This window comes from Erpetoichthys calabaricus, chromosome 2, assembly GCF_900747795.2.
Source record: "Erpetoichthys calabaricus chromosome 2, fErpCal1.3, whole genome shotgun sequence".
Classification (NCBI taxonomy): domain Eukaryota; kingdom Metazoa; phylum Chordata; class Cladistia; order Polypteriformes; family Polypteridae; genus Erpetoichthys; species Erpetoichthys calabaricus.
The window spans coordinates 35,347,884-35,367,815 of NC_041395.2; the positions used below are offsets into that span (position 1 = coordinate 35,347,884).

General features: G+C 38.0%; 1 protein-coding gene across 5 annotated transcripts in view; it reads right to left on the minus strand.

Annotated features, from left to right (window-relative positions):
• The window catches only part of tep1 (telomerase-associated protein 1), a 171,710-nt gene that overhangs the window by 129,217 nt on the left and 22,561 nt on the right, over window positions 1–19,932 (minus strand). For all 5 annotated transcript variants that reach the window (XM_051923151.1, XM_051923147.1, XM_051923148.1 and 2 more), the window contains exons 4-6: window positions 17,408–17,554; window positions 13,871–14,035; window positions 11,149–11,292 (exon numbers count right to left, since the gene is read on the minus strand). In XM_051923151.1, the coding sequence (XP_051779111.1) occupies window positions 11,149–11,292; window positions 13,871–14,035; window positions 17,408–17,554 (456 nt within the window). The remainder of the gene's footprint in view (window positions 1–11,148; window positions 11,293–13,870; window positions 14,036–17,407; window positions 17,555–19,932) is intronic.

Consider the following 19,932-nt stretch of genomic DNA (forward strand, 5'->3'; position numbering starts at 1 on the left):
TGTAAAAATAGCAGCCTCTAGACGCCTCCTATAGCCTTTGATGAGTGTCTGGATTCTGGATGAAGATATTTTTGACCATTCTTCCATACATTCTTCTATCCATTTGATGGCTGCCGAGCATAGACAGCCTGCTTCAAATTAACTCATAGATTTTCGATGATATTCAAGTCAGGGGACTGTGACGACCATTCCAGAACATTGTATTTCTCCCTCTGCATGAATGCCTTTGTAGATTTCGAACTGTGTTTTGGGTCACTCTCTTGTTAGAATATCCAACCCCTGCATAATTTCAACTTTGTGACTGATGCTTGAACATTATCCTGAAGAATTTGTTGATATTGGGTTGAATTCATCCGACCCTCGACTTTAACAAGGGCCCCAGTCCCTGAACTAGCCACACAGCCCCACAGCATGATGGAACCGCCACCAAATTTGACAGTAGGTAGCAGGTGTTTTTCTTGGAATGCAGTGTTCTTCTTTTTGTCTCATCAGTCCAAAGCACTTTGTTCCACAATGAATCTGGCTTGTCTAAATGAGCATTTGCATACAACAAGCAACTCTGTTTGTGGTGTGAGTGCAGAAAGGGCTTCTTTCTCATCACCTTGCAATACAGATATTCTTTGTGCAAATTGCGCTGAATTGTAGAACAATGTACAGATACACCATCTGCAGCAAGATCTTCTTGCAGGTCTTTGGAGGTGATCTGTTGGTTGTCTCTAAACATTCTCACTATCCTGCACATATGGCCTGCCAGACCTGGGTTTAATAGCAACTGTGCCTGTGGCCTTCCATTTCCTGATTCCATTCCTTACAGTTGAAACTGACAGTTTAAACCTCTGAGATAGCTTTTTGTATCCTTCCCCTAAACGATGATAATGAACAATCTTTGTTTTCAGATCTTTTGAGAGTTGCTTTGAGGATCCCATGCTGTCACTCTTCAGAGGAGAGTCAAAGGGAAGCACAACTTGCAATTGACCACCTTAAATACTTTTTCTCGTGATTGGACACACCTGTCTATGAAGTTCAAGGCTTAATGAGCTAATCCAACCAATTTGGTGTTGCAAGTAATCAGTATTGAGCAGTTACATGCATTCAAATCAGCAAAATTACAAGGGAACCAAAATTTTTACAAATCCAGTTTTTCACATTTGATTTAATTTCATACAACTAAATACTGCTTCACTAAAAATCTTTGTTCGGAAAACACCCCAGTACTCAGATGTTCCTAGGAAATGAAAGACATACCACTGTTATCTTTATTGTTGAAAGTAGAGTAAATTATACAGGCTGAGAGGGGTTCCCAAACTTTTTCATATGACTGTAAATACAGCAGTGTACATGTATATTACTGCAATATACTGTATTTTTCAGTGACAGTTGTTTGGAGTGCAGTTATTTTCATGTTACATTTGTACAAATGGGTACTTGTATTGTATAGTACTGTGCTCTATATACAACATCAGATTTACTCCTTAACCCTGCTGTTTATAAGTTGAGATGTACCTGCATTATTACATAATGCACTTACATTCTTTGGCTTTCTGAACCCTTATTTCATTATGTGTAGCACAGTGAGAAAAGCAGAATCAAACCCTGCACAGAATACCAGCCAGCTGTTGGACAACCTTATGTGAATACCTGTACCCATTCCCGCCCAGACTATTTTATAAACAGCAATTACCTTGGCGCACACACATATTAGATTAGGGAGGAAAAGGGAGAAGCTCAAGAAACCCCATACAGACCAATTAAACCCTTACACTCACACCTGGACCACTGCAGCTCTTAGTTAATTATGCCTGTCAGATTTAGCAACAAAAAAAAAAGTCATACAAAATTTAACAAAATGCAAATAATGGGGGTCAAAATACAGGGAATAAACATTTTCACTAAATGAGAGTATAACAGAAATCTAGGACAAACATCTTTTACAAGATAACAAGTTTAAACAACAAAACAATTCACAGCATCTACTTCAAGAGTGCAAGATACTGTTTATTTTTTCACCCCTCACTCACCATTCTGCAATTTATTAGTTGTTTTATTCATTGAACAGCACAGCAATGATATATTTGAAATCGGTGATAAAAAACAATTCAAAAGATCTAATGTTTCTCATAGTTTCTGTAAATGATTCCTTAGAAGATAAAAACAGTATAACTATGACCAATTAATGCACGTTGCAGGTTGGAACATGGTGACCACCTTAAGGAGAAAAAAGTGCTATCATATCTCACCTACTTAAAGAAAAAAACAGCATTAAAAATGCCAGTCTTGACTGAAAACATATTAAGCAAATTTTTCAATACAATTGTAATATGAAAACAAGAGGTGGTGCAATCTTAATTGAAGGCCACGTGGTACTACCTTTCAGTAAGTAAAATATGTAAAATAAGACAATGAATGAGGCCAAAGTCTATGAAACAACAGCTGCTCATTTACATGTTGAAAGGAAATCTTGCACAAAATCTATTATTTGATCTGTGCTCCAGTCAACACTAACTACTGCAATTTTGCCAGAAATTTAGTGTTTCACAATTCAATAAAGGCATGGAACCAATGTACTGTAGGTATAGAAGCTCTTATCTGTTGCCATAATACATGTTAATCATTTATTTTAGCCTACTATAACCTAAAAAGTATTCCATCTAAGTAAGTTTAGGTTTTATGACATATGATTGGAGACTGAGACTAACATATTAACATGCTGACGTCATCCTTGTGAGTAGAAAGGGAAAAAGTGCCGAGTGCTTTACGATACTACTATGTAAGATTTAATTCAAATACAGATTTTGCTAATAAAAACTAAGACCCATGTGGGAGTTTTTAAAAAGTGTTTTTTCCCTTTAGGAGGGTTTTTTTTTTTTTTGCATTATTTTTAATTTCCCACACAGGAGCAAAGGTAGCCAGAGGGGGGTGGACCCAATTGACAAGCATATGTAAGAGCAGGCTGTCAGTTATAAAATCCAAATTTAAAGTTAAGATGCCAGGCTGATTAGATTAGATAGATACATTATTAATCCCAAAGGGAAATTCACATACTCCAGCAGCAGCATACTGATAAAGAACAATATTAAATTAAAGAGTGATAACAATGCCGATAACAATGCAGGTATACAGACAGACAATAACTTTGTATAATTAATGGAATAATGGAATGGTTTTGGAATAAATGGGAGCTGTTCTGCCGTGACGGGTTACATTTGAACCAGATGGGCACCAATATATTAGGGATGATTATGAGTAGGTCCATTGTAGTTTGTTTAAACTATGGGGGAGGGGGCTGAGTTATAAGTTTAGGACAGGACAAGTTGTGAATTATCCATGAAGGGACAAACAAAAGTGTAAAGTCAAATATGCATAGTAACAAATTTTAACCCAAGTTTTTAAATGCAAAAGTACAATAAGTAACATATTAAAAAATAGCTTGCTTTAATGCTAGAAGTATCAAAAATAAAACATGTGAGTTGGAGTTGTATGTAGTGGAGCATAATTATGCTTTTACAGCAAAAATAAGAAATCATAGTATAACATATGTGGTTATATATATTTTAGGAAAGATAAACAGAACAGAAAAGAAGGGGTTCCCATTTATGTAAAACACATTTTCTTCAGTTGGATTATAATCCACATCTGAGTAAGGACATCTACATCAATTTGGAAAGCATAGGGACAGAGTCCTTATTTTAGAATTGTGCTATATACCCACTGCAATGAAGACAGTCATTTCAATGTGCTCTTTTTTTAATAATATCAAACAGGCAAGCTTACACAGGGATATTACAGTCATAAGGTACTATAAAATATATTAATTGGGATAAGCTTGCAATTAGCAGAACACAACAGAAGATTAAAAAGGGCAAAGTCTAAAAAAATTGAACTGGGATAAGCTTTTAAGAAGAGAAATAGTCGAGGAGCAGTGGAACAGATTTAAAATGTTTTACATATAATATAGGACAGGTAACCCAGCCACAGGGGATGAACAAATCAGCGTGTTTCCTCATGTCGGTCCCAAGCCTGGAAAAATGGGGAAGGTTACGTCAAGAAGGGCATCTGGTATAAAATTTTGCCAGATCAACATGTGGACAACAATACAGATTTCCATACCAGATCAGTCGAGTCTCTGGTTAACAACGACCACCACCAGTACTGTTAGCCAACAGGGTGCTGGCGGAAATTGGCCTACTCTTGGCCACCGAAGAAGAAGAGGGGGGAGATGTGTCTGGAGGCAGGAAGGGAGGAGGACTGCAAAGAGAGTGGAACTGAGGGTAGGAACTCTGAATGTTGGCAGCATGACTGGTAAGGGTTAGCTGATATGATGGAGAGAAGGAAAGTTGATAAATTGTGCGTGCAAGAGATTAAATTGAAGGGGAGTAAGGCCAGGTGGATCGGAGGTGGATTCAAATTGTTCTATCATGGTGTGGATGGGAGGAGAAATGAGGTAGGGGTTATTCTGAAGGAACTGTATGTCAAGAGTGTTTTAGAAGAGGAAAGAGTGTCAGACAGAGTAATGATTATGAAGCTGAAAATTGGAGGTGTGATGATGAATGTTGTTAGTGCATATGCCCCGCAAGTTGGGTGTGCGATGGATGAGAAAGATTATTTCTGGAGTGACTTGGATGAAGTGATGGACAGTGTACCCAAGGAACAGAAAGTGGTGATTGTAGCAGATTTCAATGGACATGTTGGTGAAGGGAAGAGAGGAGACAAGGAGGTGATGGGTAGGTATGCTGTCAAGGAGAGGAATGAAAAAGGTCAGAAGATGGGCATGGCTGTGGTGAATATGCATTTTAAGAAGAGGAAGAAACATAGGGTGACGTACAAGAGTGGAAGATGCACACAGATAGATCATGCAGAAGACTCAATCTGAAGGAGATTAAAGACTGCAAATTGGTAACAGAAGAAAGTGTAGTTAGACAGCATAGGGTGGTGATCTGCAGGATGACGTTGGAAATCAAGAAGAGGAGTAGAATGAGGGCAGAGCCAAGGATCAAATGGTGGAAGTTGAAAAAGGAAGACTGCAAGGTTGAGTTCAGGGAGGAGGTAAGACTGCTATTGGGTGGCAATGAAGAGTTCCCAGACAGCTGGGCAACTACAGCAGAAGTAGAAAGATGTGTCAAAAGAAGGGTGCTTGGTGTGACATCTGGACAGCGGACAGGAGAAAAAGGAAACCTTGTGATGAAATGGGGAAGTACAGGAGAGTATACAGAGGAAGAGGATAGTGAAGAAGAAGTGGGACAGTCAGAGAGATGCAGAAAGTAGACAAGGGTATAAGGAGATAAGGCACAAGGTGAAGAGAGGTGGCGAAGGCTTAAGAAAAGGTGTATGATGAGTTGTATGAGAGGTTGCACACTAAGGAGGGAGAAAAGGACCTGTACTGATTGGCTAGACAGAGGGACCGAGCTGGGAAAGATGTGCTCTCGCAGGTTGGGGTGATAAAGATGGAAACTTACTCACAAGCGAGGAGGGTGTGTTGAGAAGATGGAAAGAGTACTTGAGACTGATGAATGAAGAGAATGAGAGGGAGAAAAGGTTGGATGATGTGAAGATAGTGAATCAGGAAGAGAAACCGTAGTAAAGACAGCTATGAAGAGGATGAAGAATGGAAAGGCCATTAGTCTAAATGACATACATGTGGAACAATGGAGGTGTTTAGGAGAGATGGCAGTGGAGTTTTTAACCAGATTGTTTAGTGGAATCTTGTAAAGTGACAGGATGCCTAAGGAGTGGAGAAGAGGTGCACTGGTACCGATTTTTAAGAATAAGGGGGATGTGCAGAGCTATAGTAACTATAGGGGGATAAAATTGATGAGCCCCAGCATGAAATTATGGGAGAGAGTAGTGGAAGCTAGGTTAAGAAGGGGGGTGATGATTAGTGAGCAGCAGTATGGTTTCATGCCAAGAAAGAGCACAACAGATGCGATGTTTGCTCTGAGGGTGTTGATGGAGAAGTATAGAGAAGGCCAGAAGGAGTTGCATTGCATCTTTGTGGACCTGCACAAAGCATATGGCAGGGTGCCTTGAGAGGTGTTGTGGTATTATAAGAGGAAGAAGGGAGTGGCAGAGAAGTATGTAAGAGTTGTACAGAATATGTACGAGGGAAGTGTGACAGTGGTGAGGTCTGCGATAGGAGTGATGGATGCATTCAACATGGAAGTGGGATTACATCAGGGATCGGCTCTGAGCCCTTTCTTATGCTAAGTATAGAGCTGCCAGGGAAAAGGAAAAGAGGAAGGCCTAAGAGAAGGTTTATGGACATGGTGAGAGAGGACATTCAGATGATGGGTGTGACAGAGCAAGATATAGAGGACAGGAGGATATGGAACAAGATGACATATAATATAGGACAGGTACATCCTAAAATTTGGAATTTGTAGGAAATTAAAAAAAAAAACTGCAGTTGGTTAATAAGGAGTTGAAAAAGAAGCTGCAAAGGAAAAACAACTGATTACTCCAATGCGGATTGTGAGGCATGTGAGAGCAGAAGGGCAACCATTAAGGAGGATATTAGGGAAGTTACAAGGCAGTTAGAAGGGAATATTACATATATGGAAACAGATGACCCAAAGAGACACTTTCAGTATTTTAAAGGTAAAAGAGCAGTCTAGGAGATGAAGTATATTGGGAATATTAAAGGGGAATTAAAATACACAGACAGTGAAATAGGAAATGCTATAAACTTACATTTTTTCTGAAGTCTTAACATTGAGATAACAGGGACTACAAAGGAGGCACTGAGTGATTTGGAAGTTGTACAGGGGGAAGTACCTCTTAGATAAAATAGACTAAAATCAAAAAAATTACCAAGACCTGATAATATTTATCATGAAGTGCTTTCAGAGGTTAGTGAGTGCATATATAAACCCTTGACACGTATTTTTATGAAAGCACTGTACACTGGAGAGATTCCAAAGGACTGGAAAATGGTAAATATTATCCCATTACAGTAATCCCTCCTCCATCGCGGGGGTTGCGTTCCAGAGCCACCCGCGAAATAAGAAAATCCGTGAAGTAGAAACCATATGTTTATATGGTTATTTTTATATTGTCATGCTTGGGTCACAGATTTGCGCAGAAACACAGGAGGTTGTAGAGAGACAGGAACGTTATTCAAACACTGCAAACAAACATTTGTCTCTTTTTCAAAAGTTTAAACTGTGCTCCATGACAAGACAGAGATGACAGTTCCGTCTCACAATTAAAAGAATGCAAACATATCTTCCTCTTCAAAGGAGTGCACGTCAGGAGCAGAGACTATCAGAAAGAGAGAGGAAAGCAAACAAATCAATAGGGCTGTTTGGCTTTTAAGTATGTGAAGCACCACGGCACAAAGCTGTTGAAGGCGGCAGCTCACACCCCCTCCATCAGGAGCAGAGAAAGAGAGAGAGATAGAGAGAGACAGAGAAAAACAAACCATCAAAAATCAATACGTGCCCTTCGAGCTTTTAAGTATGCGAAGCACCGTGCAGCATGTCGCTTCAGGAAGCAGCTGCACAGAAGGTTGCAACGTGAAGATAATCTTTCAGCATTTTTAGACGAGCGTCCGTATCGTCTAGGTGTGCGAACAGCCCCCCTGCTCAATCCCCCTACGTCAGGATCAGAGAAAGTCAGCGCAAGAGAGAGAGAGAGAAAAGTAAGTTGGGTAGCTTCTCAGCCATCTGCCAATAGCGTCCTTTGTATGAAATCAACTGGGCAAACCAACTGAGGAAGCATGTACCAGAAATTAAAAGACCCATTGTCCGCAGAAATCCGCGAACCAGCAAAAAATCTGCGATATATATTTAAATATGCTTACATATAAAATCCGCGATAGAGTAAAGCCGCGAAAGGCGAAGCGCGATAGCGAGGGATTACTGTATATAAAAAAGGCTTGTTGACCTATAGTTACTTGGATCTGCTCAATCACTAACATGTATCACAGGTAAATTACTGGAAAGAATTATTAAGGAAAAGATTCAGCAACATATTGCAAGAACAAAACAGACAAGGTGTAGTCCCATTTTACTAATATTCTGGAATTCTATAAAGAAGCAAAAAACAAGATACAATCAAAATAATGCATATCATATTATTTAACTTTACTTTCAGGAAGAATTTAATAAGGTATCATATGAGGTGTTGGGCATCAAAGTAAAAGAAGTGGAAGTTCAGGGTGTAGTGTGTAGATGAGTGTAGACTTGGCTAAAACACAGTAAGTAGGGTTACGATGCGAAAAACCTCATCAGAACTGTGTGATGTTAACAGTGGTGTCCTTCAGCTGTCAGTGGTAGGGCTGCTGCTATATTTCATATATAAAAATGATTTGGATCGGAATATAAATAATAAGCTGGTTACGTTTGCAGCTGATACCAAGCTAGGTGGACTGGCAGATAATCTAGAATCAAGTAAATCATTACAGAGGGACTTGGACAGCATACAGACTTGGGCATATTTGTGGAAGAGTAAATTTAATGTACAGTGGAATCTCGGTTTGTGAGCATAATCTGTTCCGGAAACGTGCTTGCAGTGCAAAGCACTCGTGGTATCAAAGCAAATTTCTCCATAATAAATAATGGAAACTCAGATGATTTGTTTCACAACCCAAAACTATTCATATAAAAATGATTAATAAAAAATATAAAGTAAAAATACATAAAACAAATTAACCTGCACTTTACCTTTGAAAAGAATCATGGCTGGTGTGAGTGACATTCTAAACTCTTGTGGGATTCCACCCAACGGGACGACACGCCGAAGAGTGTCCCAAAGCAATCGCAGTCTCCCAGCGCTGTAGCAGTTCGCCGTAAAAGCGAATCAGAAAAGATCGCGGACATGCTATAAGCACCTGCCGTCGATGGGTGATACAAGGAACATTATAAATGCGCAGGGGACAGTATTACTTTGCCACGGCCCTGCCTGACTGCTGTGTGTGTGTGTGTATAGGAGAGTGGCAGATCCTGCTACAATAAATAACCACACTGTTGCAGTTTCAAGCCGAATAAAGCTGGTGTTGCTAAAGTACTGAGTTTCAAGTTGAATAAAGCTGGTGTTGCTAAAGTACTGAGACTCAGCTTCGAGTTTTGGGGTGCAAGACGGAGACTCGCACGTCACAGCACACACACACAGTCACAATGCTGTAATAAACAGTATACGCTCAGCAGACAAAGCATATACATACTACTAATATTGCAAGACCTCACTCGTTTATCAAGTCAAAATTTATTAAAAATTTTAGCTCGTCTTGCAAAACACTCGTAAACCAAGTTATTCGCAAACCAAGGTTCAACTGTATTTGCAAAGCATTATACATAATTAAAGGTCTGAAAATTGAAAGTTCACCTTATGAGAAGGATTTAGAAGTTGTAGTGCACTTCTCACTATCAACTTCCAGACAGTGTTCAGCAGACATTAAAAAAGGCTAAAAGAATATTAGGTTATATAACACAATGTGTTGAGTACAGGTCAAAGGAGGTTATGCGCAAGCTTTATAACACATTGATGTGGCCACAACTATGTGCAACTTTCATCTCCAGGCCACAAAAAAGATGTAGCAGTGGCAGAAAAAGTCCAGAGAAGAGAGAATTGGTTGACTCCAGAACTGAGTTGCCTCAAAATAAATTAAATTAATCATGTGTTAAACCAGGCCATTGAGCAACAATATTTCTCTATCTCATCTTGACATTGCAGATGACATATGTGTTAAAGGAATGTAACTGTTTGTGGTTAACAAAAGCAACATAATTCTTACTAGGTGTCCTTAATGCAAAGTTAGTTCGTTAACGTACTCCGATTTCATTAGAAACAACAGATATTGCTGTAAATTTCCTTTTTATGTTAGCAAAAACATATATATGAAATTCACCATACAGAAACTGAATAATATGTCATTAGTCAGTTAATGGCTTCTAGCACAGCTTGTATACTGGAGTAAAGCTTGGCTGAGAAACCTCTAGTAAATTAAACATTGATTTTAAGATGAAGTTTTAAGACGTTCTACTTTAAGGACAAAATAAACTACAAGATTAAAGTTGAAATTTTGAAATTAAAGTCGACATAGACCTTTTTTTCCTTCACTGTGCTCATATTTTTTTTTTCTTCTTTGTGGCCCTAATACGCTTCCATATGACACTCAGACAGTGGGCTGCGACTCACCTTTTCATGTCAACTTTGACATCTGATCGCTTCTTTTTTATTTCAGGCACTGTGCGACTTTCTGAACTTGAAGTCTTGAGTGTCTTTGACACGCTGTGCTACTCCATCAATTTCCTTTTGTTGCTTATATCACTGCTTAAGTCCCCAAATAGTTTTTCTTTGCCTCCACTTCACTGAGCAGAACCTCCATTTCACATTCGCTGAAATTCTTTTTTACACATGCTTTTGCTATTGTCTTTTATCAAAACATTGAACGCCATGGGCTATTTAGTTTGATTTGCATATTCAAATAGGTGAAATTCTGGGAGGAGTTGGGATGGGGCTTTAGGCGTGTGCATGTACAGTATGTTAACACTCATGTTGATAGGGATTTATAAAGGGAAAGTGAGTAGAACTTGCGCTTATGCAACGTTTTTATTGCATCTGAATTTTTTTGTGCATATGTGCATTTCTAGTTTTGTCTATATACCATGTTTTAGTGTGAATTCTATTGAAGGCATTATACATGAGGCCCCTAAATGCTACAACATTTGGCACAGTCATAAATTCAGGAAAAAAAAACAATCAGTCCATGTTTTCAAAGGCTGCTTTCCATTTTCAATTGGTAGGCAAAACCACAATTAGTCACTTCATGAATCCACTTCAGGCCTTAATTGTGTATGCTGTACATTTACATTCATTTACACTATGCCAGTGCAGAATTGCCAGTCCATTATAATGCATTTATTTTTTGTTAGAAAACCAAAGTTTGAAGAGAAAATTCAAACATGGACATGAAATAAGCAGACTCTACATTAAAAAGTAATCCACTTGAAAACCCAGCCACGGCCCAACATGCACACATTTTCAGCTGAGGGTAACTATTTCTTTGTATAGCTTTCAGAAAAAAAAACCTAATAAAAATTAGTAAAACATTTAGTTTAATTACTGCAGGCCAGTTCCCCTGCATTGCATAGTATTATTATCTATATTTAAAATTTTGTAAAACAAGCAGTCCTCAAAATATTTCAGTGCTACCTTTTGTTTAGTACTCTTATGGGTCCCCTTGTGTTTGCATCGTTGTTTTCTTGTGTTGTATTTTGCCAGCTGAAACTCATTGAATTCTTTAAATTTTTCAGTCAATGCTTTCTTCAGACAAGATGGCATACATGATCCAAAACACTAAAAAAAAAAAAAAAAAAAAAACAAATTCAGTGGTACTATTACAAATCAATATAATCTAAAAAAATTAGGAGTTGCATGTAGATGCAAACTAAAAAAGGAAGACTATTTACCTTAACAAATTAATTTTGTATTTGGTAGTTATATCAAAGAGCACAGGATGACCAATCTGTTTTATTTCAACACTGTTTTAAGCGGAGCTTGTTTTAAAATGGCTTATTTTCTTATTTATAAATAAATAAAGAAAAAAAAAACAAAAAAAAAAACATTTACTTCAGTCTTGTTATAATGCTACTTCAGGTAGAATGCACAATGTGAAAGACACAAACCTACTTGCCAGTCACAACTAGTGGGGACAGAGCTAGAGAATGGCATGACTGTAGGCATCGACATGCAATTGGAAGTGTGGAGTGACAGTACAAATGAGAGTAAACATCATCTGTAAAAGACTGCCTTCATAAGCAAATAAGAATTATTTGTTTTTGTAGACTATGTTTTCTTGTTCTTTAGTTTTTGTATGAGATTAAAAGTAAACTGTTCAATATAAAATTATTAAATCATTCATTATTTGTTTAACCTAATTATTCCAAGTGTAGGAACCAAAGTATACCTAGAAGTATTTATTAGGTGTAAAGCAGAATGAGACCCTGGAAGGGCCATCATTGCATCATACTACACACATTCACATTAGGCCAATTTAAAGTTATCACTTAACACATACATCTTTAGGGTAAGGTAAGAAAATCACAGCACCAGAGAAAAATCCACTAAGAAATGGGATGAAGGTGAATACTCAACACAAACAGAAATATACCAGGCTTTTCTCATAGTCCTCTGAACCTGTATTGAAGCAGTATTCACCACAGTGCTAACTAGAACAATAGTCACACTAAATCAGATGATGAAATTATCAGAAATATAACATATATGGATATAAAGTTTAATGTTGCTTAAACAGATTGAGTTTGAGAAGCTGGAGCCAAACAGGTTGCTTATAAACTAAAAATTTGAGAAGAATATTAAGAAAGCAATGGGCTTAAACCACAGATGTGTGAAGCAGTTATAATTCTCAGGAAAAATGTGCACAAACAGACAAAGAAGAAGCAAAATCCACTGAGTTGGTATCTGAAAGAAGAACAAAGCATACAACAGCAGCAAGGCAATGTATCCACTGTGCTTTATAATAACTAAACATTAAAATCTAATGCTAACAAAACATCAACATAAAATTTAACACTCACTGGAGTGGTCTGGGACGGCACGGTGGCGCAGTGGGTAGCGCTGCTGCCTCGCAGTTGGGAGACCTGGGGACCTGGGTTCGCTTCCCGGGTCCTCCCTGCGTGGAGTTTGCATGTTCTCCCCGTGTCTGCGTGGGTTTACTCCGGGCACTCCGGTTTCCTCCCACAGTCCAAAGACATGCTGGTTAGGTGGATTGGCGATTCTAAATTAGCCCTAGTGTATGCTTGGTGTGTGGGTGGGTGTGTTTGTGTGTGTCCTGCGGAGGGTTGGCACCCTGCCCGGTTTTGGTTCCTGCCTTGTGCCCTGTGTTGGCTGGGACTGGCTCCCGTGACCCTGTGTTCGGATTCAGTGGGTTGGAAAATGGATCGATGGATGGATGGAGTGGTCTGCAGCAGTCCACATTAAAATGACTGCATTACCTTAAAGTACAGTGCGGTGGAGACTAAATGCGAAGTGCTGCTTTATATATTCACTTCTAGGCCAAATGAATCTAACTGAAAATATAATATTCACAGGAACTGTGTATGCTTCAGTGTTCTCTTGAACAATTAAGAGACTCATTGTAAAATTGCGACAGAACCACAGTAGGTGATGCATTACCTTGAATTTCTCAATATAACACAAATGATTTCATGTACCATATATAACCTTAAGTTAAATTAAAATAATGGAAAACAACAATTACTACTGTTGTTAATAACCACCCCTGGGTAGGTCATGCAGACTTTGAAGTATAACTGCGAGAAGCCCTATCACAACAAAAACATAATAAAAAATCTTTGGAAAACAATAACACAGTTATGGTTACTGCCAAACATAAAGGGAATGTTTTACAGGTGTTGGACATGAGGGTAGTATGGGGAAAAATAAAGGTTTGACATCGTTACTAACCCTTCCCGACCAGCCGTAATATAAACAGTCCTACCATGGGAAGTCCGTATTCACTTCTGAATCAGTTTCACAGCAATATGGAGTTCAATTCTTCTGAAGCTTTTTTTGCTCTTGGTGCAAGGCCAAACCCATGTCTCTCATGTTTGTGCAATTCTTTTGTCCTTCAGAAAGCCTCAATGAAACAGAGAATCCATCGGGACCACAACATTCATTTTTCTGTCTTTGTTGTTCTGACATAGCATTGTTCAGCAAGATTACCAGTATCCATTTAGCAACTGAAATTAACTTCTAGATACTAATGAGCAATGTAACACATGTTAAACCAGCAACACATCTACCTGTTTACTACAACATGTTTGTTTTTAGTTGAAATCAGTATTATATTAACAGCGCAATTTGTTTGAAAATATGAATCTTTGTGACATTTATACAGAAGAAAAGTACATACTGTGTTATACAGCCTTGCAACTTCTAACCAGTCTGATGGAAGATGCACTGCAGCTTTGAAGTATCTGCGCACATGTGGACGTGTTGAAGGAAGCTTGGCTGCAATCGCACTCAGGAAATTGGCAGTCAAACGAATGTTCAATTCTTGCCTTGTATAAACTGCTGTCTGAAGAGTTAAAAAATAAATAAATAAAACATAGTTAAATCAGCAGAGTATTCAGAGAGAAAATGGTGTTATTTTTCTTTGATAAGCACCACTATTTGTAACCACTGTACTGCCTAACACAGTCAAATGGCACCCTTGCACCAAGCTATGTGCAGGTGAGTGTCACAACAAGCATCACATTTAATTAATTTGAATTCACACAAGATAACACAGAATTAGTTTGTCCAAAGTGATAGCACGTAAGAATTATTTGTAATTAGTTCTAAATATTATTGAATTGTACTGTACCCCAAATTCTTTATTTTAAAACAGCCAAGCTGTTTACCTGTTCAAGGAGAATATTCAAACTCTGCACAGAAATCAACAGGTGTAGAATTCAAACCCAAAACACCGTATCTGGGAGGGAAGGGCACTAGCCACTGCACCATCCTGCTACCCATAATTCTAATTTTAATTTGACAAGGTTTATATAACTCTACAATTCAAACAACATCTAGTCAAAATAAAATTATATATCTTGAAAAGCTCCAGCCATGTTTGTCACTGTGCACTTTGTCATCCCACCTTTCCAACTTACCTCCTCCTTGTGAAGGGCCTAAACTACAGAACGAAGATTTTAACAGAACTATTGTCAGAGATGCAATCAGTTCAGCCAGTTTTCACATCAGCTCTCTGCGAGTCATAATTAAGGTGCCTGCAGCCATGAAATAGAAAATGAACCTAAGTAGGTTAAAAGGGGATCCAAAGAAAAAGATGAAAGGGGGACTCTAGAGGTTGAGCCAGTGTGGTGGAAGGAAGGCACAACGGTCAGTGTCTACATTAAGGAGCGAGAGGAGCAGCACTCCAGGGGCTGGTCAGCACAGAGAAGGAGTAGGGAACAGTTGAGGGCTCCAGGAGTCCTGGTAGACAATGTATAGGTGGTAGGATGATCAACATCTAGCACAGAGGACTCCAACAGGTACAGACTGAGGTAGTTTGAACAATAGCTAGAGAAAGTGACTGTAGCTGTCGCGGTCTCAGCCCAGCTGCAAGAGGTAGAAAGAAGCACTGAGCTGGCAGAAGAGTTAAAAACGGTCAGACCTTGGGTTCTATCTGACTATAACCCAATACTGTGGATTACTTATGGGCCATTTTTACTCCCACTGTGGGATCACTGTGTTTAATTATATTATTTATTTATTAAAAAAAAAGTACTGCACCACACTTTATTTTTAGACCCTCGGTGTCTAAATAAATTAGCATAATGCACTTTTGCACCCATTCTTGCTGTCATGTGTCCTCAATCACCCAAGTCTATCTTGGTTCATGACTATTAATGTCCTGGGTTCAAGGATCAGCATGCCAACTACAGGTAACCCAGGGATCACATCTGATGGTAGCAGTGGAATGAACTGGTGGCAGTGAGGAACCAAGATAAAAGCAGAGAACAGCAAGAAGATTTGATGCCATCCTCAAGTAGAGCTCACATACCCTAGCCGGGCGAACTTTTTTTGAATATTGAACATTTAACTGACTATTTATTTATTTACTGTTTTAACGGTGATTGTTTCAAAGGTTCATATTCTTTTAATAGGGGCTTGGGTTTGTCTTTAGTGTAGAGTTTGGTGTTAGATGTCTGGGCACCTTACATAGTTTGTGCATGGATTTGAAATAAATTTTAGTCAAATAAGTATATACAGTGACATGGACAGGTAAGCAAGAATCAAAGCTGCTAGTTAAAGCAGAGATAAGCAGTAAAGACTGGGAAGATATGGGCAAATAAAAATTCCACTAATTGCACATCAAAGTAACCTCACAAATCTGTCCTAATGTTCTTGAAAGGCAAAGGGCTTATATCTAGCTCCTGAAAGCTTGTTGGGATGAAAGGGTATCAAAATGATTTTTAAACTATCCTCTAGAAATTAGCCCTTACCTTTCCAAAGCCAACTAAATCAAATGCTTCAAAGTAAATGTGAAATATCTTATTAATCAAATCAAAAAATTAACACTAGAATTCCTGAAGCCTATGAAAAACTCATAATCCCAGCCCACCTTAAATCTCTTCACACCTCTACCATCAGCATCTTTTGTTTCGTAAATGCATTGATCAGCGCAAGAAGCAAGCAGCCTGCTGTCCCATCCCCCACCTTGACGGAGCTCAGCTCGGGGCCAAAAAGTTCTCCCAGCTCAAGCCAAGGCTCCTTATCTGAGTGTGAGGTTCCTGGAGTTGTATAGGGTAAATAATACAGTTAATAATATTATCATTTGGAATACATGCATTTCATGTGTGTTCCATGTCTACAAAGATCTGAGTAAGTGTAGGATAAAAAGAAATGGGAGAAATGCTAAACATATGCCTAAAGCAGAAATTTTTTCCATGTTATACTAATAATGATGAGAAGTGTATAATGTGTGAAGACTTTAGTCTATATATCAAATAAGCACATGCACTTTTATTCAAGAATATAACCAAAGAAAAAAAAAAGCATTCGATTCACATGTGGCTGTCACTGAGTTAAAAACTCAAGCTCAAATGTCAATCAACAGGGAATTTACACATATTTTTGAATGCTGCAGAGGTAAGAACTACTGCCTTATAACCCAAAGGTCCCGCGTTCAAGACCAGGCGCTCTGAGTTTTGGGTAGTGAGCTGCGATTATTATTTCTACAATATAATAAAAACCTACATTTGATTCGAGTCTGTAACACCCAGTGAAAATTTTGGCTACTTGTAAAAGATCGCGCTTGATTTTTTATTATTCAGTTTTACTCTCTCAATGATGTTCACATTGTACAACAAACTTGCCTCTCCCTGTTTGAGTTGATGGCATTTATCTCCATTTGTTTCACAAGAGCAGCGCTGTGGCTGATGCCTTCTCAGAACCACTTGTTGTACCGGCAATCAAAGATATGATGTCCCATGAAAGCTATCAGACTGGACAAAGGCAGGACCGTAGCAACAGACAGCTTCTTCACAGCGCATTCGCCGACGAATTGACTGCTTAGATCTGACAGCGTCATGCTGACAGTGTACACACTCAAACTTTACACCTTTACAGAGGTGGCTTCTTCAAAGTCTTCTTTCTTTTGGGTGTATACACCATCAGCACAGCGCTGTCAGATCTAAACACAAGCGTGGCGAATTGTTCACGTACTGAAGTGACTTTAGCTGCAGGTGGAAGTCCCATTTTACTTTATGGTGCCAAGCAGAGTTCTGCAGACTATTAGCAAGCGAAAGCGATGTGAAGAAGCTGTCTGTTGCTACAGTTCTGACAGCGGTCACGCATAAGGAAATGCATAAGGAAAGTTAACAATTTTACAAATCCTACCATTTAACACCAATATAAAGATTTAAAATATAAAACATTTCATCCCATACACTATCAAAAGTACCTTAAGAATAAACTCTGGATCTTTGTCTGCAATTTCTGTTGCAAGTTTGTTCAGGTCAGACCATATACATGTGTATTTCTCCCAGTCCTCTTTTGGGGGTCTCTCCAATTTAATCAAAGAGCAGCATACCAAATTTAAAAAAAGAATCTGCAAATAATAAAACAAAGACATTACTTTCTGACAGATTTATGTACATCATAACTAATATTAACATTTGAACCCAGGTTCACTTATTGAATAATTCTTACTACCTAAATATTTCATTAAACACCAATATGTTATCATTTGCTTCACAATATTCATTTGAGAATGGAAGGCTTCAATATTTATATAAAACAAGTTAAACAAACAAAAATCAGTTATTAAACTACAGGTAGAAACATGGAACAAATATACCTCTGTACTACTCCAGATAAAACTGTTACTGAAAAAGACATGAACAAACAATGAAATTCTCTCCGATTTTAACATATTTTCTTGTACATTTAGATACACATCAATTTCCAATTAAAAATAACAGAGCAAGAAAAGTAGTAAATAATTAAGAAAGAGAGAAACACAAAAGCTAAATATGTTGAACCAAAAACAAAGGATAAATAATGGCTCTGGTAAATCACATGACAATGAACAAGTATAATTCTTGTACTTTTCTAAATTATTTCTGTTACTTTATAATTGGTTGTAAAAAGTTGTAATGGAAGTTGAAATTTTGATAGAAACAAAGCCATTGAGCAACAAGGGCTTCATTAAGGTGAGCATAAATTATTTAAAGAAACACTTTACTGGATGGATTTTTATCTATTGTATACATGAAGATGAATTCCATCTAATTAACTTACTGAATTAATGAACAAGTTAATTATAGTTAGTAAAAGAAGTGATACATGATGCAAAATTTCCTTCAAAAATAGAAGTAACTCATACAGAAAAATATATACTTCATATACTGTATAACTTATGCTATTTGTACTAAATGACATGAAGTAGGCATTAATAATACATGTACGTTGTTCAAGTGCAACTCAATTAACGTTTAAATTGACACTAATATAACTATTCATACCTCATTCTAATGACAAATTCATTGAATATGTCATATATTAAACAACCCCATTAATGTAAGAACTGCTTTAAAAACCTACATCTATTTGAACATCTGCAGTCCAAACTTTTCCCAAATGTTAGGTAAATAGATATATGCAAAAGTTTCAGACTTCAAAAGCAACACACCACTGTACTCACAAAAGAATGACCACAGTCAACAAAAGAATCTAATGTCAAATGATTATTGTCAAGGAATCATTTTATAGTTAAATCAATTTTACAAATCTTAGACTAATTTGAATGAGGTGGGAATGTGAGCATATTCAGCCCAAGTGTCTCATTTGAAAAACATTGCTTACATTTGAGTGTGAAAATATGCACACACCAAAAAGTAAATGCATATTCGTAAAAAAAAAAAAAATATATAAAACCAAGCATATGCACATTTCTACGCAATTTACCTTTATAAATCACAATCTTCTTGTAAATATGAGTATGTTAACATGCCTGGAACCCCACCCAGTTGCCACCCTGGAACAACCATATATGGACTATGTTAATGAAACTCATGCATATGCAGTCACTATGTTGCAGACCTTCATTGGCTGGAAGTGCAGCTTCCCATCAGACACATCCAGCCACCACTAATTGCATATGAGGAATTCTATGATGTGCACTGCACTGTGCATCTCTCCTCTGCACTCTGGGGGTCTGGAAAAGGTTTAAGTCACAAATATCTGAGTGGGTAGCCACAATCACGTGAAACATGTAATGACAAGATTAGTTGCCTTACCAACATGCCACTCATCACATATAGTGCCTTCAGCAAGTCGTCTGATTAATGCTATTTTGCCTCAAAGTAAATGAATCACAGGTTGACCCAGCCAAGTGAGCCACACTGTCAGTCTCATCCTGGCATCACAAATGACTAAGGTTAACAAAAGCACCATCATTCTCACTAATTGCAATATGAGTGCTGTCAATTGCCATAGTTATGTTAGAAGAACTGGACACTGCTGCAAATTTACTTTTAATGTTGATATATACACCCACACAATATTGAACCTGAATGTAACACCTCATCAGTCATGTATGACTTCCAGCACAGGTGGCATGATGGGGGTGAAACTTGGCTAAGGTACTCCTGACTTGTCGGCCAGTTTCCTTTGGTAGATGTCTGTTTCCAGAAAGTCAACTGTTGTTAAAACCTGCATATGAATAGGTGCAGTCCAGTTTTGGGCAGTCTGTCTTTCTAATGTCGGAAACAACTTGGCACATACTATAGTTCCAAGAAAATGGATCTTGGAAGTCTAAATTGCCTCATAAGCCAATCACCATAATGGGCAAAAAAATACTGTAGGTCCCTAAAATATTGTTTCCTTCATATATGACCATTTGCTTATGTTTTAAGAAGTGACGAACAATGCTGTCCACTATTGTCTGTTTCAAATGTGCAGTACACAAGAAAGTTAGACAGCAGC